Here is a 26128-nt window from a genome sequence, read left to right on the forward strand (position 1 = left end):
ATGAAAAATGCCATGGTAGCGGCAGAAAGGGCCATGTTATTAACTCAATATTTGTGGGTTATATAGAGTACAGTAGATCTTCGCTCAGTTCTGTAAGTAAACTTTACTTCATGGATGTCGGGATTCCTACAAATTTCTTCATTCAGTGTTATGATGAGCATTAGCGACTATTTAAAAAGCTAACCATACGTGTTTGTGGTGTATAATATTTTTACTTCCTGTAGAAGCCGCTGCTCCCACAGAAACGCCATTACAACTATAAGCTATTTATACATTTATACACGTTATCACTGCAGGAAAAACGCCTTGGGGAAGTGGGACATTTTTAGTATTAATATTGTTTTGTAATACCATTAACAATATGCGATTATCATTCATTTTGTTTTTAAAGCATCTTTGGAAAAACGCCATGATAAATGTACTTTGGAAATACGCCACAATAAAGCGAATTTAACATTTATATACACCTAAACGCGCAACCCCATTGGCGGCAATCAAACGGCTCGGAGAGGCCCTTGGGGAGGGGGGGGGGAGGGAAATGAATGCGCTACAACCTACATTGTGTAACCCTTCGTCATCCTGTCAAGTTTGGTTGAGATTGGATAAGTAACAACAGAATGTATTGGCCTCAAAAAATCATCAGACAGACACAAATGGCGTATTTTAGTACGATTTGAAAAAAAGTGGTGGGCCTTTGGCCTATGTTGACCTTGTGACCTATGTTGACCTCAAAAATAGTTAGTGGTTAAATTTAGTTAGCCGATATGAAAATCCCATTGAATTTTCAAGTCAATCGGATTAAAATTGAGGATTTTAGAAATTTGAAATTGTTGTTGACCTTTGGCCTATGTTGACCTCTTGGCCTATGCTGATCTCAAAAATAGTTAGTGGTTAAATTCAGTTAGCCGATATGTAAATCCTATTCAAATTTCAAGTCAATCGGATTAAAATTGAGGATTTTAGAAATTTCAAAAAAACGTCATTGACCTTTGGCCTATGTTGACCTTTTGACCTCAAAATATATCGGATTTTGTCGGACCATGAACCATTTGGTGAAGTTTTGTGAAGATCGGTTTAAAATTGTGACCTGTAGGTAAGTATAAGTGAGCGGACAGACAAACACACACACACACACACACACACACACACACACACACACACACACACACACACACACACACACACACAAACCGGAGTGATCAACATACTTGCAAAAAAAAAAATGGTCTTTTTTTTGCCAAGTAACAAACGGACTCAAATGCAATACCCTCTGCCCTGGTGAGGGAAATAAAACAGTTAAAAACTCTTGGCAAAAGAAAACTGCAACGGTAGAAATGATGGTAGAAGTAGCAAAATGAAATAGATGTTTAAGCAAAGGTTTAAGAAAGAAGAGAAGAGGAAATAAATATGAAGATAATTATCAAACAAAACAGAATAAGCACTTTGAGCCTCAAATATCATTGATAATCATGAGTATATGAATGAATGAATGATCGTTTTAAGGCCATTTTCCCCGCTAGAGCAGGGGTTAGCCTTGCGGGCCCCATGACAATCATGGTTCCCTGTTTGAGGCAATGTTTTTATGGCCGGATGCCCTTCCTGACGCCAACCCTTGGTCACGCTCTCACGATGCGCAGGGATACGGTGCACCTATTCCAAATCCGGGTACACACCGTGATCATTCATCCCAGCAAGCTGGTACTCAATTTGCCGACCTCGGAAGGATGACAGGCTGAGTCAACCCCCCTGGCGTTAATTCAGCGATCGACCGGGATTCGAACCCAGGATCCTGGGATCCCAAGCCTGCACCCTAACCGCTAAGCCAACACCAGGGATATCGATAATCATGAGTATCATGGCTCTTTTAATTATGCAGAAAGGTATTGCCAGGAAATGGTTAAAAGGTACAACATAAAAAGGTAAAAAGTATAGAAATTTGCATTATAGTCACATATTTGATGATTGAAATCATAAAAATCAACAAAAAGTGCAAAATGAATAAAAGAGAAAGAGCTAACTCGATAAAGAGCCTCGAGGAAAAGAATTACTCATGCAACACATTATAAACTACATAAATTTGATGGTCCGATGCAGAACGTGCCTTTAATAATCAAATCACCATCGTGTTTTTGAATAACAAAATTCCCAAGTAATGATTTAACCAGTTCTCATTTCCCATTCCAGATCACTATAGGAGTTAACATGTGAAACGGTTTGTGCCAACAAGTACGTTACTCCCAAACGGATACTCATGGGAGCAAAACTCGTTCATTTGTCTTCCAAAACAATGGTCTCTGTACTTTAGACGTGTGTGTGTGTGTGTGTGTGTGTGTGTGTGTGTGTGTGTGTGTGTGTGTGTGTGTGTGTGTGTGCCAGGTATGTATATTCTATGAGTAAAATCAGGCCGTTGTCGTGTCAATGTGAGGTCATCGCCTCGGTGCTCTTTTCTGGTCTATTAATTTTAAAATCGGATTTTAAAAATTTTGGGTTATGATACGGACGTAATACCCAAGAGAGAATGTCGCCTCTTTCAGTTGGAATCATTGGAATTGCTTCAGCCATAATTGTGTGCGGCACGGTGACACGTATCAACATTTTGAGGATGAACAAATGGACGATTTTGCGACATCTCGATCTGGTATTTGAGCGATGTATTTTTTGTTCTTGTTGGTTATGGAAACGCCATTTTTCCCGTGCCATCCCTACATATGGAGTACAATCGTACTCCATGACATCTTTACTATAATTCACCAAATGTCCGTCCGTCCGTTCGAAGGTACCGCAAAAAGGCCTCAACCGATCCCAACGATATTTTGGGTGGGTATTCCTGGGACCCCTGGGAGTAAAATAGGCTATATTGTTTTTCCAATTTTTCCAATTTTTCCAAACACGATGGAATAATATTTACCGATATGAACAGTGATGTGGCTTTTCTTGAAATTCTACAAATACTTTTTATTTTCCGTACCAAGAAAGAGTAGATCGAATCCTGACGAACTCTTCCTATATAAAGGTGCGGCTCCGAAGTAACATGGCAGCGTGTGCAAAGCGACTGAGAAACAGGTGTAGCGGCCGCTTCCATTTTGCAGAATTCAATCTTTTTTCAAAATGGGCGCCATGTACTGTTTAGATTTTGATGATTTCCGTGTGATATGATTTAACGGATGTTTATATAAATCGTTTAAAATAAAATAAAAAAACCTTCAATTTCTGATATTTTGCCTTTTCATTTGGGCCTCCCAATTGAAGCCCCGCCCATAGGGCGGGTACCGTTTCTAGTACATTGAATACACCAAGTGAAGGCATGTGTGAATGTACTTTCCTGACCATCTTCCTGACCTGATCCTGAATTTTCCTGAAATTTCCTGACCTTTCCTGAATGATCTTCCGATGTCCCTGTTCTCTGCTGTTGTACTTGAGTGCTTCCCTCTCTCTGCTCATCTTGTCTCCCGCTCCCTTTATTGTATGTTTTGTGTGTCCGTTTGTTTTTTTCCGATTGATGTTAGCTCTTACACGAGCCTCGATCTTGTATACAAAAAAATAAAATAAAAAACCATTTTCCTGTGTGGTTCCCCTCAAGGCATTTTATCAGAGAAACCGTCGAAGGTGAACTTCTGCCTGCAAGTGCTATTGGCGAGGAGAAGAGGAGGCGTTGTGCCAGAAGCTGCAGCGGAGAAGCTGGAAGCAGTTTGCGCGTACCCAAAGCAGTTTTCTCTTTCACTCCCGTGTGACAGCTAACCTTTAAAGGCACGCTTTACGTGCGCTGCTCTAAATCCAGCAACCGGCCATGTTTTGCTCTTCGCAATGCTACATCATTTGATTTGTGCAGATTTGTCAAATGGTACATTAAGCCGTCTGGATCTCGACATCGTGACGCTGACATTTCAATCTATGTAATAAACACCCAAATAATTCCAAGAACACATTCGGAGACTCTACTGGAGTTTTACTTCATTCATGTTCGAGTACAGTCAGGGAAATGTCGATACGATGTACAAGGACCTTTACAATCAAAGAAATGCTGTTGAAAAATGAGTGGATGTACTCGACCAAATATTGCTAAATCATTAGTTAAGTTAAACGACAATGCTGTGAGAAATACCGCTTCATCACCACAGTATGCGCTTAATCCTCGATCGGAGTTTCCAAATCGATACACAAATCAATCGTCAAGGTTTCAGTAACATACAACTTAACAAAAGTGGAATTCAGGACAAAACCCAGCCCCCTCCGCTCCCAGGCGAGTGCCGCTCGGTGCTACGCGCAAGGCCCCATTTTTCATTTGCCAGGTGTTTCTTTTTAGGACTGCCGCTTTCTGTAAGAAACTGATTTGCAAAATAATTATCAATCATTTCTGAATCACCATCCTTCTCCACACACGCTTTTTTTCCCACAAGCAATCCTTTCCCAAGAGAGGAAAATGAGGCCAGCACTTAGAATGTAAACGATATGGTTTGTAGTTCAATTCCTATCGACCTGGTAAAGATTACCCCAGCAGGCCAGAAGAAAAATCACCTGAAAGTCATGAGTGCAGAAAGCTCCACACACACACTCATCAATGAGTGCTTTTATGCTGAGTCGTCTTGTTTTGCACCCTCCCAGACACCAGTACCGCTTTGTTCTTCGGCCTCAGCGAGTGCTGTGTCAACGCCACCGTGTAGTTGAGCTGAGGGACGAGAACACATACTTGTTGAGAATCGTTACTGAAACTGTTATTGCGAGATAAGTACATGAAGGAGGTTCAAGTTTATCATGAACTTTTTGTTGTAGAACATCGTGCAGGTTAAAAACCAATGAAAAAACCTCAATGCTGAAATTTTGCTCCGTTATTGTCGACCCGGAGTAGGTAATACATGGCGTGACCTCAATGCTGCCCAAATTATTCTTGGTAAAAGCAAGATTACAGGCAACGGAGTCAATATTGTGCTGTGGACCAGAGGTGTGTCATTTTTAACCACCCTGTAAAAGGGACATCAAACCAGCTGTAATACAGAGGAGACTACCTGTACAATTTCGCGTTGCATGTTCCAGGTAACTGGGCCTAAGATAGTACAGCATGTGTCAAAGCAATCTTGAAGCTTCTCACAAGCAGACAAATGTTCTCACTAAAGCAAACATTAAATGTGTCAAATGATGAATTTATTTAAATTTTTTTTTTTTTTTGCCTAAAACACTCCCAAGCACTCACTGATGAACCTCTGAAACTTTTACGAAGATCTGTTCAACCATCTCTGAGAAAAATGGCGACACAGACCAATGATCTCGCGGAGATCTCGGAGATCGGAGATCTCGCGAGATCACGGCGAGGTCACGTCTTTTCGAAGCTGCTCCATGCGCTCACGCTTTCGAAGCTAAGTTATATTTCTCAATTGTGTTTTTGTCGAGACTGTATCTATCTTTCGGTGTATGTACCTATAGCGTATCTTTTTGAAAATTTTCGGTGCTAATTTTTCGTACATGTATACACAATCGTCGGTTAATGGTATCGAGTATTCTGCGGCCTAGTACTCGTAGGCTTAGACTACCGTACCGTCTCCGACCTTGTGGTTTGTTTTTCTCTCAGCGATTCGTCGAATGCGCTGAAATTATTTTCGTTCTGTTTCGTATCAGTCGTTCACCCCGTACTTGTTTAATATCTGTTTAATCCTTTAATCCTTGTTTAATATCTGTACTCACAAAACAAACAAAAAAAAAACCCCCAAAAAAATATTTCCTTCCCAGGTCTTATTCGTTTATTTGTTGTTCTTTTTGTTCGTTCGTTCTTCGTTCGCGATCACGCGGTAAGAAATGTATAATCTCTCCCCTGAACAACTATTTTCTCTCATATATTATAACACCCTTTTCTTCTTTTCCTACAAAAGGATGCTTTCGTCTTGCTCACCAAATCTATTCATTCCAAAAAATATATATAATACCATCTCTTACAGTTCCTCCTTTCTACATTCCCTAAACTATCCAGAACTCCATCCCTCCTCCATTGTCCTCAAACGTATTTTTGACTCGAAGGTCTCAAACTCATTTTGCAAAAAATGTTCGTTTCCCATGAATCGTACACTTTTCAAAATCCAATCTCACCCCTCCCCTCTAAATCCTCCCCATCACCCATCCCTTTCAAATCTCCCCCCTTGCCCCTTCCCTCCCATCCCTCCTAAACTCCTCCCACACCCCTCCCCTCCGAGACTCTCTCTCGCTCCTCCCCTCCTAGACTCCCCTCTCACCCCTCCTCCTCAAAGCATCCTCCCTGCTTCTTCCTCCTTCCAACTTTCACCTTCATCTCCCCAAACCTTCTGCCTTGCTCTTCCCCCTCCTCAAATAACACCTCACTGTGCCTCACCCAATCTCCATCAAACCTTTTGTCCGCCCCATTCTTCCCTTTCTCCAAGCTATTCTGAAATCTCTGACACACCTTCAACAGCTCTCCCTACCTCTTCCTCCTCTTCCACATCTTACCCTACACCTCCCCCCCCTGTTCTGGACCCGATGCTCCTCCTTCCTCTTCATTAACGGTATGGACCTCAAACATCCGGGGCCTTCGCTCAAACTTGACTGACCTCTCCATACAGGTTGCTTCTGACAAACCAGATGTGATCTGCTTAACAGAAACTTTCCTCCTTCATGATGTCTCTGATGCCTTGGTATCTCTCCCAGGTTACTCCCTCCTCCGGTATGATAGACCTGAGCCTCGTCCTGGAGGTGGGGTTGCTATCTTTATAAAAAACTCTCTTCCTCACTCGCCCTCCACTGCCCTCTCTCCACCTCACCCCCAGGAATACCTTTGGCGACGGCTTCCCCTTCGCTCCCACCTTTTGTTCATATGTGTGTTGTACCGTCCACCAATCAGCGATGACTCCATCTACATCTCACTGTCTGATAATATGGACCAACTTCTATCTACCCATCCCAACTCTCTCTTCCTCATATGTGGTGATTTCAATTGTCACCATGCCAGTTGGCTGGGTGTGGGTACCTCTCTCACCAGCCATGGCTCTTCAGCAAAGGACTTCTGCGACTCACTGGGACTGACACAATCTGTCAATTTCCCGACCCGGATCTCAGTCAACGGAGCATCTTCTCTTCTGGATTTGGTTATGACAAACTTCCCTGAAAATGTCTGCTGCTCTTCTTCTGCTCCAATTGGCTCATCTGATCATGTGCTTGTCAAAGTGGACATCTCTCTGACCATTCTCAGAGAGCCTCCTCAGCGTCTACGAGTCTGGCATTTCACTCAGGCCAACTGGCACGGTCTTCAAGCAGCCATCAATCATCTGGACTGGTCTCCCATCTCTACCGCCTCTGACATCAACTCATCCTGGGAATTCTTTCAAAGTAAATTGCTCTCTCTCATGCACAGATTTATACCGTCTCGTCTTCAGTTGTCATACCCTTCCTCCCGTCCATGGTACACGGAATCCTGTGGTGAGGCTGTTGCCCTGAAACAACTTGCTTTCGTCTCCTGGAAAGCAAATCCAACGGAGGGAAATCTCATTTCCTTTCACAAAGCCCGAAACAAGTGTGTGTCCACCCTCAGGAGAGCCAGGAAACAATATCTCACCATTCTCAAGACCGAACTCTCTTATCTGTCTCCCTCTTCCAAATCCTGGTGGCGTCTGGTCAAATCTGTTTCTGGTGTTTGTTCCCCCTCCATCCCCTCCCTCACCTCAAACGGCTTAACGGCTGACTCCGCATGTGAAAAAGCTGAATGCCTCAACTCTGTGTTTGCCTCTAAATCTTGTGTCCCAAACCCATCCCTCTCTGTACCCACCGTACCCAGTCGTACCCAGCTGCTCCTGGACTCTGTGTCCTTTCCTCCTGACAAGGTGGAAAAGTTTCTGTCAACCCTCGACTCTGATTCTGCAACTGGTCCTGACGGCATCAGCCCACGGGTCCTAAAATCATGTTCTTCTGCTCTTTCACTCCCTCTTTCTGTTCTCTTCACCCTCTCTTTTGCTCAAGGTCATCTGCCATCTGCTTGGAAATCAGCCAACATCACCGCTTTGCACAAAAAAGGTGCAAAAACAGATCCCAGCAACTACAGACCAATCAGCCTTCTCCCAATTATCAGCAAAGTCATGGAATCCATCATTGCTTCAGATATTAAATCTTTCCTCTTCTCCAATGGCTTGATCTCTGATCATCAATTTGGTTTCAGACCTGGTCACTCTACTCTGGACATGCTGCTTCTGCTTTCTCAACAATGGATGGAGGTCCTCAACGCCAAACAGGAAATTAGAGCTGTCTCCCTTGACATTTCACGTGCCTTCGATACGGTCTGGCACCCTGCTCTGCTCTCCAAACTCTCCTCCTTTGGTATCCATGGAAATCTCCATGCATGGCTGGCGGACTTCCTCTCTGGTCGTAGTCAACGTGTGGCCCTGAATGGGTTTCTCTCTTCTCCTCTTCCTGTTCAGGCTGGAGTTCCCCAAGGTAGTGTTCTGGGCCCTGTGCTTTTTCTGGTCTTCATCAATGATCTCTCTGACTCTCTTGAAAATCCTCTCTATCTCTTTGCTGACGACTCTACTCTCTGTCGCTCCATTCCTCATCCCTCAGATCGGCAGTCTGCAGCCTCCTCACTCTCTGCAGACCTGGACAAAATCACAGACTGGTCAAACAAGTGGAACATGTCTTTCAATCCTGACAAATCTCACACTCTTACAATGTCTCTCCGAAAGGACCGACTGGACAACCCTCCCATCTACTTTCTCAACAATCCTCTCCAAGAAGTTCTGTCGCTCAAGCTTTTGGGTCTCACTATCTGCCATGATCTTTCTTGGGAAAACCACATTTCCAAGCTGGCCTCCAAAGCCAGTCGCCGACTGGGCATCCTCCGTCGTGCGAAGTCCTTCCTTGGCACACCTGAGCTCCTCACCACATACAAGGCTTTCATCCGCAGCTCAATGGAATACTGTTCCCCCCTCTGGGCTGGTGCTCCTGCCTCACACCTTGCTCGGCTTCACGCTGTTGAGGCCAAAGCTTTCAGAATCATTGGAATCTCCTGCGATGTAGTCAACGCCGAGGGCCTTTCACTCACTCACCGCAGGCAGGTTGGTGGTCTTTCTGTCTTCTACCGACTCCTCTCCGGCCTTGCTCCCCCAGCTCTCTCTGTGCTCTGTCCCCCCAATATTCCTTCAGGTCGCACAAGATCTGCCTGCAACCCTCTTATGGTTAAACTGCCAAAGTCTAGGCTCTCTGCTCACCTTCACTCTTTCATTCCCCTTTTCTCCCGCCTCTGGAACAAACTCCCCCACTCCCTTCAATCCCACTCCTCCCTCCAGGTCTTTAAAACAGCTGTTCACCACCATCTCTTATCGTCCCCCATCGAAAACCTTGATCTTTTCTACCCCCGGTAATTCACCCCAGAGTCCTTGCAGTGTTCATATGTTTTAATCCTCTCCCACCTCCCCCCAAGTCCTCTCGATGTCCCTGCTCTCAAATGTTGTGTTTGTGTCCTTCCCCCTCTTCCCCCTCTCTTTTGTGTCCTTCCCCCTCTCTCCCCATCTTGTCTGCCGCTCCCCTTGTTTTTTGTGTTTTGTGTGTCGGTTTGTCTTTTTGTGTGATTAATGTTAGCTCTTTCACGAGCCTCGATCTTGTATACAAAAAAAAAAAAAAAAAAAAAAAAGGCTTTCTTATATAGTAGACTAACAGAAGTACCCGGCGTTGCCGGGCAGGGGAGGGGGAGGGGGGAGAAGGGAGGGGAGTGGGGGGAGAAGGGAGGGAGGGGGGAGAGAGGGGGAAGGGAGGGAGGGGGGTGAGAGGAGGAAGGGAGGGGGAGAGAGGGAGACGGGGGGGGGGGGGGAGGGGGGAGGAAATGGGGGGGAAGGTGGATGCAGGAGAGGAAGGGGGTTCATATATATGCTGGTGGGTGAATGTGGCGTTCATCACGTTTTAGTTAAGTGTGATGTTAAGTTAAGTGTGGTACCGATCAGGAAGAAGAAGAAGAAGCCGTACTACCAACTTCGTACACTTCCGGAATAGTTCGATTTATTTGTATTCAAATGTCTGGTGATTGTTGTACATTGCCATATCCACCTTTCCTATGCCATATCCAGGCATTGCAAATCGTCATTGCCGGGCACCGAAGGGGGCTCGGCAGTGACGCACGCTGAAAGGGCGTACTCAGTTTTCACTCTGGTTGTTTTCTGGCTTTCTTGTTTGTTTGTTTGTCCGGGCGATATCTCAGCCATCCTTTGAGCTAGGAAGCTGAAATTTCGGCACAATAGTGAGCAAGTCCTTTGTCAAAAACGGTATTTTTTGTTTTTTGATTAATCAATTAATTGAGGAGTTATTTAATTATTAGCGATTAATTAAGTACTTATTTAATTAATCAAATTTCCTTTCTCTTCTGACCATTAACTCAGGCACCTTTTGAGTTAGGAAGCTGATATTTGGACATGCCAATGACCAGGTGATTTGGCTGCAAAGGCTATTTTTGATAGGCTATTTTTGGCAAAAGGCAAAAAAGGCAAAAAAATAGGCAAAAAAGGCTATTTTTGATTTATTAATTAATCAACTAATCAATTAATCGATTAATTATTTAATTATTCGATTAATGACAAAAATGTTTTTTTTTTTTTAGTTACAGATTCTGATGAAATGGTGGTGGTTTATGTGTTCTCTGACCGAATTGATTAATAATTTAATTTTTTTATGATTATTATTCATTTATTTTCATTATTAATCATTTATTTATTTTCTTTCTCATTTGGCCAATATCTCAGGCACCTTTTGAGCTCGGAAGCTAATATTTGGACATGAGTGACCAAGTGATGTGGCTATCAAGGATATTTTTGATTTATCGATTCATCATTTAATCGATTAATTATTTAATTATTCGATGAATGACCTAATTCATTAATTTTTTAAGTTACAGATTCGGATGAAATGGTGGTGGTTTATCAAGGATATTTTTGATTTATTGATAAATCATTTAATCGATTAATTATTTATTGATTAATCGATTAATCATTTATTGATTAATCAATTAATTATTTAATTTTTTATTCATGACGTATTTAATTAAATTTCTAAAAGATACATCTTCGTATGAAGCACCAGTGGTTTAGTTATGCTATTAGCCAATTGATTAAGAAAATATTTTGTGATAATCTTTTATTGATTTTAATTATACAATTAATCAATGAATTAGCGTACACCTCTCCCTCGCAATGCAGCCTCTATGAGCTGCACTGCGGTATTGCCGGGCGCCCCGGCAATGCCGCGCTGTAGAATATTTAATTATTTGGCATGGGGGCGGTGTACTTTGAATGTATCTTTACTTGTTTTGTATTTATTTATGCGAATGTGTACTTGTATATAACTGTCATTAATTTAAAAAGGCTTCGGCACGATCGAGTGATTGTTTTTTATTTAACTCCAAAAAACGATTTTTTTCTTCTTCTAATATATATATATATATTTTGCCTAAAACACTCCCAGGCACTCACTGATGAACCTCTGAAAGTTTGACGAAGATCCGTTCAGCCATCTCTGAGAAAAATGGCAACACATACCAACATCCCTCTTATATAGTAGACTAGCTGAATGCACCCGGCGTTGCCTGGGTTATTTTTGAATGAATTTAATCTTCTGTACATAGGTCTGACGCAAGCCCAGTATCAGTTAGTGCTCAACGATTCCTTGTTCTTTCTTCTGTCAGGCCCCGCGAGAAAGAATTTTGAAAGCATGTGTTGCAATCAGTCAGATATTTCTATTAAGTGCATAAGTTGTACTTCAACAGAATTTTGAAAGAAGAAGATTTATTGCAAAATGGGCCCAGCCTGGCCGAGGCGGCCTCAACCGGCCTCGCCACCGAGCCTATAACCTTCCCAGGGCCCGTCCCGACATTTATTGTTTCAGAGGTTTCCTCCTATCTTTCACCGTTCAGGAGATTAGCGCGTGCAGACAAACAAACAAACAAAAACTTTTTAATATATATACTAGCCGAAAGCACCCGGCGTTGCCCGGGTTCTTTTTGAATGAATTTACTACTATAATTCAGCTTTTACTCGCGGCCGTAGAAGATTGACTACTATAATTCAGCCATATTGCTCGGCAGTATGGCATCACTCAAGGTCAGGTGTCAAAGATCCTGAAACGAAATGCTCAGAGGGGTGTCCCTACTCCAATACCGAGGCCAGGACGTCCACACAGAACCACAAGGAGAGATGATCGCCAGCTGCACCGGTTAGTCCGCAATGGCCGTACCAAGTCAGCTAATCGGCTTAGGGCTGAGTGGCAGCAACTGACAAATGTGCCTGTATCCAGAAGGCTAGTCAACCAATGACTGGTTCAAGCAGGCTATCGTGCCAGGCATCCCCTGAGAAAGCCACGCCTGACCAGACAACACCGCCAGCGCCAATTGCAGTGGGCCAGAGAGCACCGTCAATGACAGCCGGGACACTGGAATCGCGTGACCTTCAGTGACGAGTCTAGATTTCTAGTCTATCATCAAGATGGCCGCGTCCGAGTGCGCAGACAAGTGCATGAAGCCCACAACGAAGATTGTATAGTGCCAAGAGTCCAAGCTGGAGGTGGTGTTGTGACCGTTTGGGCTGCTTTTCATGCAGGGGGCAAAACTGACCTGGTTGTTCTGAATGGAAACCTGAACCAGTTCAAGTACAGGGTCATTCTGGAAGAAACATTGCTTCCATTTGCTCGTGCAGCCTTTCGAGGAAACTTTGTCTTCCAAGATGACAATGCACGGCCTCATCGTGCTCGCATGATCCAACACTTTCTTGCTGACCGTGGTGTAGAGCATATGGAGTGGCCTGCCATGTCCCCGGATATGAATCCGATAGAGAACTTGTGGGCAGAATTAACGCGTCAAATCGACAACTTGGTCCAGCAGCCCACCCCGTGCATGATTTGCAGCAGACTATTGTCACTGCATGGCAAGCGATTCCTGTCCAAACCTTGGCAAATCTCGTGAACAGCATGCCTCGACGTGTACGTGCTCTCCTGAATGCTCGTGTAGGTTACACGAAGTACTGAGCTGTAATTTTACTGTCCGTAATCCCAGTCATAATTTAGCTTTTGTTTTTGTTGAAATTTTTTTTGGCTAATGTGCAAAATAAAGAGATACTGCTGGAAAACGTACAGAAGTTTAACACAGTACTGTCCGTGAATTGAGTTCGATATCAGTTTACATCACTTCTTTCAAGGATTAATTTATTTGCTTCGAAATGTCAAGTGTTGTTTTTGTTTCTTTTAAAGGTCACATTAACAAAATCTAGAATAATTTCAACATAATTCCAATGAACTTTTGGTTCTAAGTCATATTGAAAAGTAAGTTCACCCCCACAAAAAAAACATTCCATATTAAATGCCAAGTCTGTATATATATATATATATATATATACATACATAATACGTATATATATATATATATATATAGATATATATATCGATATATAAATATATACATATATATATATATATACATATATATATATATATATATATATATATATATATATATATACATATATATACACATATATATATATATATATATATATATATATATATATATATATATATATATATATATATATATATATATATTATATATATATATATATATATATATATATATATATATATATATATTATATATATATATATATATATATATATATATATATATATATATATATATATATATATATATATATGTATATATGTATATATGTATATATATATATATTGTTACGGACCGCGGATTAGATGTTATTTTGACCGAGCGGTGGTGTAACCGCGGCCGAACAGTTATTCCCCGACTAAAACCCGATTCAACCCAAACGTTGGCCGTATCGCGCCACAGCTACTCAATCGGGAAAACTCTAAAGCGACCGAATGCAAAGAGGAAGAAGACGTACAGAAGAGTAACGGGATTTATTTATTTACCCACACAAGCAAAAAGGAGCAGTCACAATTATTTACAGGGACCCGAGACGCAGGTGACACAGTGAATTCCTTATACAAGCTTAATTACCTACCCAGGACAGAACAAACAGACACTGACTCACGCGGGGAATTGCAGAGTGGATTGCTGGAAGGAGGTGTGTGGCTGGAGGGGGGGGGGGGGGGGGGGCGGCACGGAGCTGGCTGGAGCTTGATCCCGCACGGGACGTCGGGCTGGACCTCGACGGCCGCTGATGCCACCGAGCCTGTCGTGTGCGCGGAGTCACGGGTCGGAGCTGCTTGTCTCAGTAAAAGCGCATCTGTTCTGGCGACCCAGCTCTTTCTTTGGACTCAGTAAAAGCGCAACTCTCTGACGACCCAGCTCTTTCTTTGGACTCAGTAAAAGCGCAACTCTCTGACGACCCAGCTCTTTCTTTGGACTCAGTAAAAGCGCAACTCTCTGACGACCCAGCTCTCGTCTCCTCCCTCCTTGTCTCAACTCCTTCGGGAACGCCCCGCCGGCGGGTTATATAGGCCCCGCCCCTCAACCTTTGCGAACCTCCCCCAAACGCTCTTCCTCCGCCCTCTCAAGCCAAACCCCTTGTTCATGGTTGGTCGAGTGGGGCTGGCTCACTCCTCTCCTCTCTGACGAGGTGGGGACCCGCCTTTCTTCCCCAACCCTGCCTCGTGGCCAATGGTGGTTGAAGAAAAACCGTCCAAAATGCAGTTGGCCATCAAAATGAAATGAAAGGGGACCTATTCTTATTTCACTTGGTACAATGGAGTATCTATCTATAATTCCAGTAATCTCTGTGTGTATGTGTGTGTGTCTGTGTGTGTGTTTGTCTGTGACCGCTGTTTCTCAACAACCACGGGTCCGATATACTTGAAACTTGCCAGGTATATTGCTGGGGACCCGAGGATGTGCCTTTTCAAGGTTTGAAATTAATCGGACCAGTGGTTCCCAAGGTATGGTCACCGTACTCGCAAGCCGTTCGCTTTGGCTTTGCGAATGGACCAAACCATTTCATGTAAATAGAGGGGGGGGGGTTCTACCGTACTCGCAAGCCGTTCGCTTTGGCTTTGCGAATGGACCAAACCATTTCATGTAAATAGAGGGGGGGGTTCTGTGGTCGTTACTGCCACGTGGTTTCAAAGTTTTTTTTTGTTGTTGTTGTTTGCACGCATGTTTTTTTGCACCCACGTACGGGCACGCCCTAGTTTAAGTTAATGGGAGACACAGCCTTACCCTAAGACACATAATAAGATATAAGCTATCGAACAGGGGCATTCTATGATTGGCTGACGTGTATGCTTATGGACTAATTACCGAGACGCCCTTTTTACCTTTATACAACTCTGGAGGCAAGAGGGGCCATATCCAACCAATGGTACACAGCAGTTTACCACAATCCAATACACAAAAAAAAAATGCCATCCTCATATCCGCAACAATATATATATATATATATATATATATATATATTGTTACGGAACCCAACGTCGGCCTATGGTCCCCCTTTGAGGGGGGATTAGTCCCCTCGTCTGTTACTGACCGACGTGGTCCCGGGGGTATGACGCCACGCCCGGTCAGCGCTGGGTAGGGTTTTAGGCCCACAAGTCCTATGACCTAAATACCAGCACTTCCCGGTACGCGAAGGAACACCCCCCGCTCACGGCCGCAGCGTAATGGATGTTGCGCCGAGCGAAGCGAACTGCGGCGTGAGCCGTTTACCAAGACTAGACCCGATTCCTTAAACGTTGGCCAAGTCGTGCCACTGGTATTCAATTGGGAAATCACCAAAACGACAAGGATGTGAAGAAGAAGAAGACAAAAAGGGTTTGAAATACGACTATAATTTATTACTACTATTTACAAGACCAAAGAAACCAAGGAGAAGGAAGGATACGAAAATAAAGACAGAAAGAGGGACGGACCAGAAGGACACAGTGAAACTTAGCTTACCTATTACAGTCTTACTTAGAAACCCAAGGACAAGACAAAAGACAGACTACGATCACACTTACACGACTGGGGAATGGAGGCAGGAATGACTGGAAGGAGGAATGGGAAGGTTCAGCTGGGGCAGATGGTTCGGGCTTGATCCCGCACGGGACGTCGGGCTGGACCTCGACGGCCACCGATGCCACCGCAATCTGGTTCCCGCGGGGTAACGGGTCGAAGCTGCCTGGTGGAGGCAAACTGCTGGTGGAGCCAAAACTGCTGGTGGAGCCAAAACTGCTGGTGGAGCCAAAACTGCTGGTGGAGCCAAAGCTGCTTCTCTGGCTCACCTCAGGACGCGTCTCCCTTCTCTCTCCGAGGGCTCGTCTCGGCTCATCTGCCGTCTCTAGCGCAACTCTTTCTTGGAACTTATTTCAAAGGCTTCCGCGCGCGCTTATATAACGCCTCGGGCGATCAAGCCGCCGGCCTCCAGGACACGCCCATCGGTGAGCTCGCCTCGGCCCTGATTGGTGGGCACGGGCTCTCTGGCTCCACCCCTTGATGATGGTGTGCGGGCCACGCCCTTCTTCTCCGAGCTGACCACGCCGTAATGGCGGCAAATGCAGTTGGCAGTAGAGGCTTTGGGAATGGGAATGAAAGGGGATCTATCTATTTGAATTCGGTGCAATGGAGTGTCAATTAATGGAAGACACAGCCTTAACCTACATAGAATAAGGAAATAAACTACCAACAAGGAGGAAATCTATGATTGGCTAACGTGATTGTTTATGACCTAATTACGGGACGCACTTTGACCTTTATACACAACTGGAGGAAGGAGGGTGATATTTTTACAACAATTTACACAACAATAAAAGAAACAATTCTCATATCCACAACAATATATATATATATATATACATATATATATTGTTGCGGATATGGGACTTGGCCTCAATATCCGCTTGTAAATACTCCCCTATTTCCCCAATACTCCCCAACTATCCCCAATCCCCCATTCCCTAGTCCCATTGCCTGTAAATAACACTCTGTAGAACCGACCTTCCCCTTTTTCCCCCATTAAATGTCGTGCCCAGGTCCACCGCATCTCACGTAGACAACTTTCGGACATCTTGCTAGTTATTCTTAGTCTATGTCAGTTAAGGACTCGTTTCCATTAATTCTGACTCTTCGTTGCACCAGAATGTGATTATATGGCACCAGTAGTGAGTTTAGGACCTTCCCATACCTCCTCCCATATTCTTCCCCAAACAACAACTACAACAACTACAACAACAACTACAACAACAACGGCGCGGCGCGGGGGGAGTGTGCGTCCTCACACCGGCTCGGTTAGCCGCCATTGACCATGCGCTCCGACGGGGTTACCACGAAGGGGCTCCTTGTCAGCCCCTCGTCAAGGGCGGAGCCGGTAACCCCCCCGCATGCACCCAATGAGAAGCAAAGGGCCGATTCCATCTGGGGCGGAGCTAACGAGCCGAGGGCGTGTCACTCCCCGCCGGATATACGCGGCCACTTACCGGACGTGACGTTAGATGCGCCCCCAGCTTGGAAAAAGAAAGTCACCTTCGAGCGCTGAGTGAGACCTCCCGCATCTCTGGACCGGAGCGGGTCGATTCTGTCCTTGAGCCAAGAGTGCACCTTGAGCCATCGATACCCGCTTTCCTTGCCATCAATCCCCGTGTGAGTCAGTTTTTGTCCCGTTTATCTGTCGTCTGTCGGGGCTAATATAAGAGTGTAACTAAGTGCCTGCCTTTCTATGCTGTCCCTCTTGTCGTTGTAATCTGACCTTCCGCCCTAATATAACCTCCTCTGGAGGTCTTGAGAACCTTATCCCTGGTGTCGTGTCATTTTAATCCCAGCCGTTGTGTCCTTTTCCTTCATTGATTTAGCGTAGCGCGACTCGGCAACGTTCGAGTATAATCGGGTAACTTGTGCGGACACGGCGGCCATTCCGCTCGGCCCACCATAACATCAAAGTCGTGTCTGTAACAATATATATATCTATATATATTGTTGCGAATATGGAATTTGGCCTCCATATCCGTTTGTAAATATTCCCCTATTTTCCCCAATACTCCCCAACTATCCCCAATCCCCCATTCCCTAGTCCCATTGCATGTAAACAACAATCAGTAGAGCCGACCTTCCCCTTATTCCCCCATTAAATGTCGTGCCCAGGTCCACCGCACCACACGTAGACAACTTTCGGACATCTTGCTAGTTATTCTTAGTCTATGTCAGTAAAGGCCTCGTTTCCATTAATTATGACTCTTCGTTGCACCAGAATGTGATTATATGGCATCAGTAGTGAGTTTAGGACCTTTCCCATACCTCCTTCCATCTTCCATACCTCCTTCCATCTTCTTCCACAACTATAACTACAACAACAGAGGAGATGGGGGCGGCGCGGTGGCGCGGGGGAGGATGCGTCCTCACACCGGCTCGGCGCTCCACGGGGTTACCAGAGGGGCTGGCTGTCAGCTCCTCGTCAAGGGCGGAGCCTGGTAACCCCCCCGCACCCAATCAGAAGGGCGGACCGATTCCATCTGGGGCGGAGCTAACGAGCCGAGGGCGTGTCACCCCCCGCCGGATATACGTGGCGACTTACCGGAAGTGAAAGAGAGATGCGCCCCCAGCTGGAGAAAGAGGTACCTGCGAGCGCTGAGTCAGATGCGCCCCGCCTGAGAAAGAACGTTGCCTGCGATCGCTGAGAGAGAAAGACCCGCCTGAGAAAGAACGTCCCCTCCGAGCGCTGTGACCTCCCCGCATCTTTGGACCGGACTGTACCCTGCTTTGAGCCAAGAGTGCACCTTGAGCCATCGCTATCTGCCTTTCCTGGCCACCAATCCCCGTGTGAGTCAGCCGTTGTCCCGTTTACCTGTCGTCTGTCCGGGGTTAAGATAAGCCTGTGTCTAAGTGCCCATCTTTTCTGTGCTTTACCTCTAGCCCCTGTAATCTAACCTTTTCCGTACGAATATAATTGAGAATCGAAACATTGGTGTCTGTCATTATAATCCAGCCGTGTGTCTTCTTTTTCCTTATTGATCCAGCGTAGCGCGGCTCCGTCAACGTTCGAGTACAATCGGGTAATTTGTGCGGACACGACGGCCATTCCGCTCGGCCCACCTTAACATCAAAGTCGTGTCTGTAACAATTGGTAGTCAGGAGGTGGGATTCGAACCTGGGACTAAATTTATTTAGCCCAAATTTTGGACACCAATTGTGTTATTACTGTAACAATTGGTGTCGAGGAGTGAGATTCGGACCCGGGACTAAATTTTTTTTAGGCTCAAACGTTGGGAAGTAAAATCGATCGGAGCGCGTACTGCGCTCGACAAAATCGAACCGGAGCGCGGTCCCGCGGTTACTGCGCTCGACGAAATTATAACAGCAAAATTTGGATTTGTGTTACGGAACTCGAATTTTGAAAGTCGCGCTATGGCGGATCAAGACGGCTGGGGTCCGGTAGGGGAGAGTGAAGCAGGGTCGGTCCAGGACCAAATTGAGACACGTGAGGAGAGCAAAACAGCGAGGGTAGCAAGCACGCAAAATGGCGCCTCGCTGGTCACCGCGCCGGCGACCGTGGCAGCGCCCCCGGTGGATTGGAACTTGTTTTTTATACAAATGAAGGCCCTTATGGCCCAGAATAATGAAGAAATGGCAAACAGAATGGGGAACCGGATGGATGCTCAGGGTGAGCGATTGGAGGGCCAAATGGGGTCCAATAGCGAGAAATTAAGGGAGGACATGGGGGCGCAGATCGGGGGGTTAGGGAGTAGAATAGAGGGATTAGACAAGAAATTAGAGGGGTTAGACAATGGGATAGAAGGGGTGAAACATGGGTTAATGGGGGTAGAAAACAGAATGGCCGCTCAAGAGAATCAGATAGAGGGAGTGAAACATGGGTTAATGGGGGTAGAAAACAGAATGGCCGCTCAAGAGAATCAGATAGAGGGAGTGAAACATGGGTTAACGGGGGTAGAAAACAGAATGGCCGCTCAAGAGAATCAGATAGAGGGAGTGAAACATGGGTTAATGGGGGTAGAAAACAGAATGGCCGCTCAAGAGAATCAGATAGAGGGAGTGAAACATGGGTTAACGGGGGTAGAAAACAGAATGGCCGCTCAAGAGAATCAAATGGAAGGGATGCAAAAAGGGTTAGAGGGGTTAGAAAACACCATGGAAGGCAAATTGAGGGACATGAGGGACCAAGCGGAAAGGGAAGTTAACCAAATGGGGCAGCAGATAGAGGGGGTCAGAATGGGGGTAGAAACGAAATTGGATGCTCACAGGGAGGAAATGGAGCAGATGAGGGTGGCATCTGGGCAGGAGATGCAAGTGATGGGAGAAGAGATCAGAAGAGGTGTGAGTGAGGAGGTCGGAGGAGTGCGCGAGGAGGTGAGGCACTGTAAGGAGCGCATGGAGAAGGAGGTGAGAAAGGGGACTGTAAAATTGCAAGGTGGTATAGAGGAGTTGACGCTGGGAGTAGAACAACTGACAGTGGGACAAAAGGAGTTGGGGGAACAGGTAAAGAAGAACACAGCGGTAATAGAGGAGTTAAAATCGACGCAGAAGGAGATGAAAAAGGACGTAGGGGTAATTAAAAAAGAGTGTCAGACGGTACATGAGGACCTGACGAGGAAAATGGACAAGGTGGTAGAGGTAATGGAGGTTAAAGACCGGCAGGTGAGGACGCACATGGAAACGGTCAAGGTAGCCTTGGAGGACGAGCTTGAGGAGACGTACCGGGGAATAAAAGAGGTGAGGCACAAATTAGAAGAAGTGGAAGAAGGGGTGAGCGAAATTAAGAAGCGACGGAGAGGGGATAACAAAGAGATAAAAGAGGAGATAAAAGAATTGGTCCAAAGTCTGTGTTTGGATCGTGATGTGCTCGTTAACCGGATGAGGGATTCGCAGGTGATGGAGGAGAAGCGAAGAGGAAGAGGACCTGGTGTAAGTGGTGACCAATATGGTCGTGCGTATGATGCGCCAGGGGATTTAAGAAGCTTGGGGGTCGAGATGGACCCGGGTGTTCGTGAGAGGCCGTTGGTGAAGTGTGCGACAGGTCTGGTGTGCGAAAGAGGAGGTGTGCGAGAAAGTCCGACTCTGGGGTGTGTGAGGAAAAAGTGCACGCCGAGGAGTGAGTGTGCTGGCGAGAGTGAGTCGGTCGTAGCGCGTGTGCGAGGAAGCACGTGGAAGCGCGGTGTGGTGAGTGTTACAGAGGGTGTGACGGGAGAGTGTGCGCAAGAGTATGCGCGAGAAAGGTGTGTGACGGACAGGTGCATGAGGAAAGAGTGCGCTGTCAGAAGTAAGGAAGAGTGTCCACCTGTGGTGAGTGTTACAGAGGGTGTAACGAGAGAGAGAGGAGAGAAAGGTGTGTGACGGACAGGTGCATGAGGAAAGAGTGCGCTGTCAGAAGTAAGGAAGAGTGTCCACCTGTGGTGAGTGTTACAGAGGGTGTAACGAGAGAGAGAGGAGAGAAAGGTGTGTGACGGACAGGTGCACGAGGAAAGAGTGCGCTGTCAAGAGTAAGGGTGAGTGCGCTGTCAAGAATGGAGGTGAGAGTAGTGAGAGTGACAAGGAGAGTGAGTTGGTTGTGACAGGTGAGCGAGGATGTACACCTGGGATGGAAGGATGCACACCTGGAATGGTAGAGCGTGAGTGGGAATGCACGCTGGAGTTGGTGGTGAGGCACATGGTTGGGTGTGCGAATGAGGGCACACCTGTGATTGTCACAGAGGAGGTGACTGAGGAGGGGGCGCGAAGAGGTGTTTTGGTGAGGTGTGCGACCAACGAATGTGTGCCAAAGTGTTCGGTGGTCAGGTGTGTGACCAAGGCTGTGAGTGGAATGAGGGTACCTGGGTGTGTAAGGAAAGGTACGACGAGGAGAATGGGAACAGCTGCATGTATGAGCAAGAAAGGGGTAGCGTATGCATGTAAGAATCCAGGTGAAGCATCGACGGTAACCAGGTTAGAGGTTAGGTCGACTTATAGCCGAATCGGGCCCTCGGTGCGTGCTGGGCCTCGCTTTGAACGGCCGCGTCCGTGCTCCACTAGGCGGAGCTGGCAGCCCGATAGGAAGGGTCGTTATGGCGACCACGTTTTGTTGAGACGTGCCGGCAGGTCGAGATCGGGGCATTGGATGGCTCCACGCCGAGGTGGTGTGTGGGATCTCGGCACGGGTAAGCCCCCGTCCCTGCACCGAGTGCCGGACGCATCCAGCCGCTGGCACAAAACAACCAGCATCCATTGCTTGGCTTTACGAAGCCGGGCTTTGGACAGGGATTGGCGCACCGAGAGGCATTAGTGAGTAGACTGGGTGATGAGGTTAGTGTTTTGGACCCAAAATTGGAGAAAAACAAAATTTGATGATTGGCAAGGGATTGGCAGTAGTGATTGGCAGATGATGGGCAGTGATTGGCAAATTTTTGATTTATTGAAATTTGATGTGCAAAATTGGTAGTGAGAGACCCCCGATGTGGTGGGATGGCATCCCTGCCACCCTTCCCATGGGGGAGCAAAGGAGCAATAGATTATGGGGTGTATGGCAGTGAAAACTAGCCCGGGTGGGTTAGGTTATATTGATAGGGATCTAGCGAAGATGACAGTAGGTAACGTTAAGATTAGTTGGTGACTGATACCTGTAGTGGGGACGCAGGTAGATTAGTGTGGATGATAATGACGAGGGAGCGCAATAGTTTAAAGGGACGACTGGGAAGCGCAAGTTTCAGAAGGGAGTAGTTAGCTGAGATGATGCCGTGTGTGTGAGAATGGAACAGGTGTGATTGCACAGGTGTGCAATTGGACAGGTGTGTGGAGCAGTGTATGAGTAGTGAGTGTTGTGGATCAGCGCGAATGCGCTTGGGGAGAGAAGGGTGCAGGTGGCACCAAGTGTGAGAGCACAGGTGTGCAAGTACAGGTGTGTGGAGAGAGTTGGAGTAAGTGGTACGGAGTGGTGTGCATGGTGCGAAGGTGTGGATGGGGGAAGAGTGGACCCCCTTTCACGAGTACCCGGGGCGGGTAGTGTAAGTGTTAGGTAGAGGGTACAGGTAAATTGTGGTTGGATATTGGCATCTGTGGTGCGGTTGCAGAATGGTGTTGTGAGTGGGTGCATTAGTGTTGTGGAAATGGCTGGGCGTGTAGCCTGTTAGTGTGTGTAGTTGGTTGGGCACTCCACCACTGTGAGGATGTCGGCCAGGTGAGGCCGCAGGTGGGCTCTGGGAGCCGGTAGAGTTGTGGATGGGGCCCGAGGATCCGGAGGATGGACCCGGGTAGCCCAGTGCCAGAGAGGGCACCGAGTGGGGAGAGTGCCAGAGGGCCTTCCCCAGGTAGTTAGGTTAGGGTGAGGAGCAGGTAAGCTCGGAGGCAACTGCAGTGGTGGAGGTGTGCAGGTGGGTAGACCCACTGGGAGAGGTACACGCCGCAGCCCAGAAATTGTGCGAGGGCACCGGGAGATGAATCGGGGGAGTGAGACCCCAAATTGAAGAGCACCACAGTTTGGCCAATGGGAATTGGTTTTTAGAACCCATAGTGTAAGAGGGCCAATGGTTTGGCCGGAGAAAGACCCCGGGTAGTGTAAAGTTGTTAAAGTCATTTAGGAAATAGTTAGGATTAATGAACCTGTCGCACCATACGCAGCCACTTGCCTGTGGTGATGATGATGACTCCACACCTGTGTTTTCTTTGTTTGTTGCAGGAAATGAGATTGCTGTGTGGATTTGTGAGACGCATCACGACGTGGATGAGACATTGGGGTGATTCCATCTCTCCCTCCCTAGGAGGGACTGATGTTGAATTGGTAATGGCAAATTTTGATGTTGAGTTGAAAATGGCAAATTTTGATGAGAGTTGAAAATGGCAAATTTGATTGGTTAGGAGGGAGAGAAGACGAATTTGGTTTATGGGAGGAACGGGGAAGACAGTAGGGATGTTTGTTGATTTGTAAAGTAGATGTTTATGAGTAGTGTTGTGTTGTGTGGATACAGTAAGGGGTAAGGGAGGGGCCATGTAGGTTACCTGGTGGGGGGGGGCGTACGATAGGAACGTACCTGTCTCACCTGGTTCCCATGTGCCCCCAGTGTGCATCACCTTACATTGCGTGCACTTTTACGCCCTTACCACCTTACTCACTTGTCTGCTTCTTTTGTCTCCCACCTCCGAGGATCTGGCTTTGGGGTAGAGAGAGAGGAGAGAGAGGTGCTGGCTGCGCAGTTGTGGGCCTGCACTTTCGCTGTTTGCTGCCGGGATCGATACACCATATGGACCGCAATGTTTGTGGCCACCCACAATGGACCGCAGTTCGTTTGCGGCCAAGCACCACCCGGGGATGGACCTATGGGTCAACGTGGCACCTATGCCATACAGGTGAACCACTTTTAGTTAACACCAAGTGCACCACAAGAAGAGCAAGAGACACCTGCAGGGTTAGGGGTTGTCGAATTTATTTTTATTCCAATGAACAATGGTGACTGCACCGATTGGTGGTGGGGTGGTGCTTTTGATGCTCGGGAAGGGTGCTCTGCACGTTATTAAAGGCCGTCGGCCACAGAGCACTCGTGGGTTGGTGTATCGATGTTGGCAAGCGCGCTCTCTCTATGCATAACATCTGCATGTGTTCCTCCAAAAACAGGTCCTGGATCGTAGTGTAAATAGCAGCGTAGTCTTGTAAATAATGCTCCCTACCGGCTGTATGTGTAGTTTGAGAATTCTTTCCGGATTCGGTTATACTGTGGGTGTGTTTCTGTGAGGAGAAGGGTGCAACGTCGCAGGGGGACATATTTACTCATTCGTGAATATCTGTAAAACTGTCGCACTCAGGGTAGAGTTAATAGTAGAGGGAACTACATTGCGTGCCACACTAAAGTAGGTAAAAATTTATCGGGTCGGGACGCCCCGAGGGTAGAGAAGGGTGCAATGTTGCGAATATGGAATTTGGCCTCCATATCCGCTTGTAAATATTCCCCTATTTTCCCCAATACTCCCCAACTATCCCCAATCCCCCATTCCCTAGTCCCATTGCATGTAAACAACAATCAGTAGAGCCGACCTTCCCCTTATTCCCCCATTAAATGTCGTGCCCAGGTCCACCGCACCACACGTAGACAACTTTCGGACATCTTGCTAGTTATTCTTAGTCTATGTCAGTTAAGGCCTCGTTTCCATTAATTATGACTCTTCGTTGCACCAGAATGTGATTATATGGCATCAGTAGTGAGTTTAGGACCTTTCCCATACCTCCTTCCATCTTCCATACCTCCTTCCATCTTCTTCCACAACTATAACTACAACAACAGAGGAGATGGGGGCGGCGCGGTGGCGCGGGGGAGGATGCGTCCTCACACCGGCTCGGCGCTCCACGGGGTTACCAGAGGGGCTGGCTGTCAGCCCCTCGTCAAGGGCGGAGCCTGGTAACCCCCCCGCACCCAATCAGAAGGGCGGACCGATTCCATCTGGGGCGGAGCTAACGAGCCGAGGGCGTGTCACCCCCCGCCGGATATACGTGGCGACTTACCGGAAGTGAAAGAGAGATGCGCCCCCAGCTGGAGAAAGAGGTACCTGCGAGCGCTGAGTCAGATGCGCCCCGCCTGAGAAAGAACGTTGCCTGCGATCGCTGAGAGAGAAAGACCCGCCTGAGAAAGAACGTCCCCTCCGAGCGCTGTGACCTCCCCGCATCTTTGGACCGGACTGTACCCTGCTTTGAGCCAAGAGTGCACCTTGAGCCATCGCTATCTGCCTTTCCTGGCCACCAATCCCCGTGTGAGTCAGCCGTTGTCCCGTTTACCTGTCGTCTGTCCGGGGTTAAGATAAGCCTGTGTCTAAGTGCCCATCTTTTCTGTGCTTTACCTCTAGCCCCTGTAATCTAACCTTTTCCGTACGAATATAATTGAGAATCGAAACATTGGTGTCTGTCATTATAATCCAGCCGTGTGTCTTCTTTTTCCTTATTGATCCAGCGTAGCGCGGCTCCGTCAACGTTCGAGTACAATCGGGTAATTTGTGCGGACACGACGGCCATTCCGCTCGGCCCACCTTAACATCAAAGTCGTGTCTGTAACAATATAAAACACAGTTTGTGTGTGTGTGTGTAATGTTACCGATAGACTCCGAAACGGAGAGGCTCACATGCTTGATATTTGGCATAGACATGGCCATTGAGCCTGGGACGAACATGGCCGAGACAATATTTGACGAGATACATATTTTTTATTCATATTTACCTCAGCGCATTTCAGCGAAGTACCCGCTAATCTCAGCCAGTGCCAG

At 46.7% G+C, this 26128-nt stretch overlaps 1 protein-coding gene across 1 annotated transcript in view; it reads right to left on the reverse strand.

The window, feature by feature from the left end:
* Nucleotides 1-3925: 3925 nt before the first annotated feature.
* LOC144894087 (kinesin-like protein KIF9) overlaps nucleotides 3926-26128 on the reverse strand; it is a 29810-nt gene continuing 7607 nt past the window's right edge. Inside the window, exons 5-6 of the mRNA XM_078786038.1 lie at nucleotides 4516-4666; nucleotides 3926-4325 (exon numbers count right to left, since the gene is read on the reverse strand). Coding sequence (XP_078642164.1) covers nucleotides 4556-4666 — 111 coding nt within the window. The 3' untranslated portion in view covers nucleotides 3926-4325; nucleotides 4516-4555. The remainder of the gene's footprint in view (nucleotides 4326-4515; nucleotides 4667-26128) is intronic.

The sequence above is a fragment of the Myxine glutinosa genome, chromosome 10 (assembly GCF_964187855.1).
Source record: "Myxine glutinosa chromosome 10, kmMyxGlut1.1, whole genome shotgun sequence".
NCBI lineage: Eukaryota > Metazoa > Chordata > Myxini > Myxiniformes > Myxinidae > Myxine > Myxine glutinosa.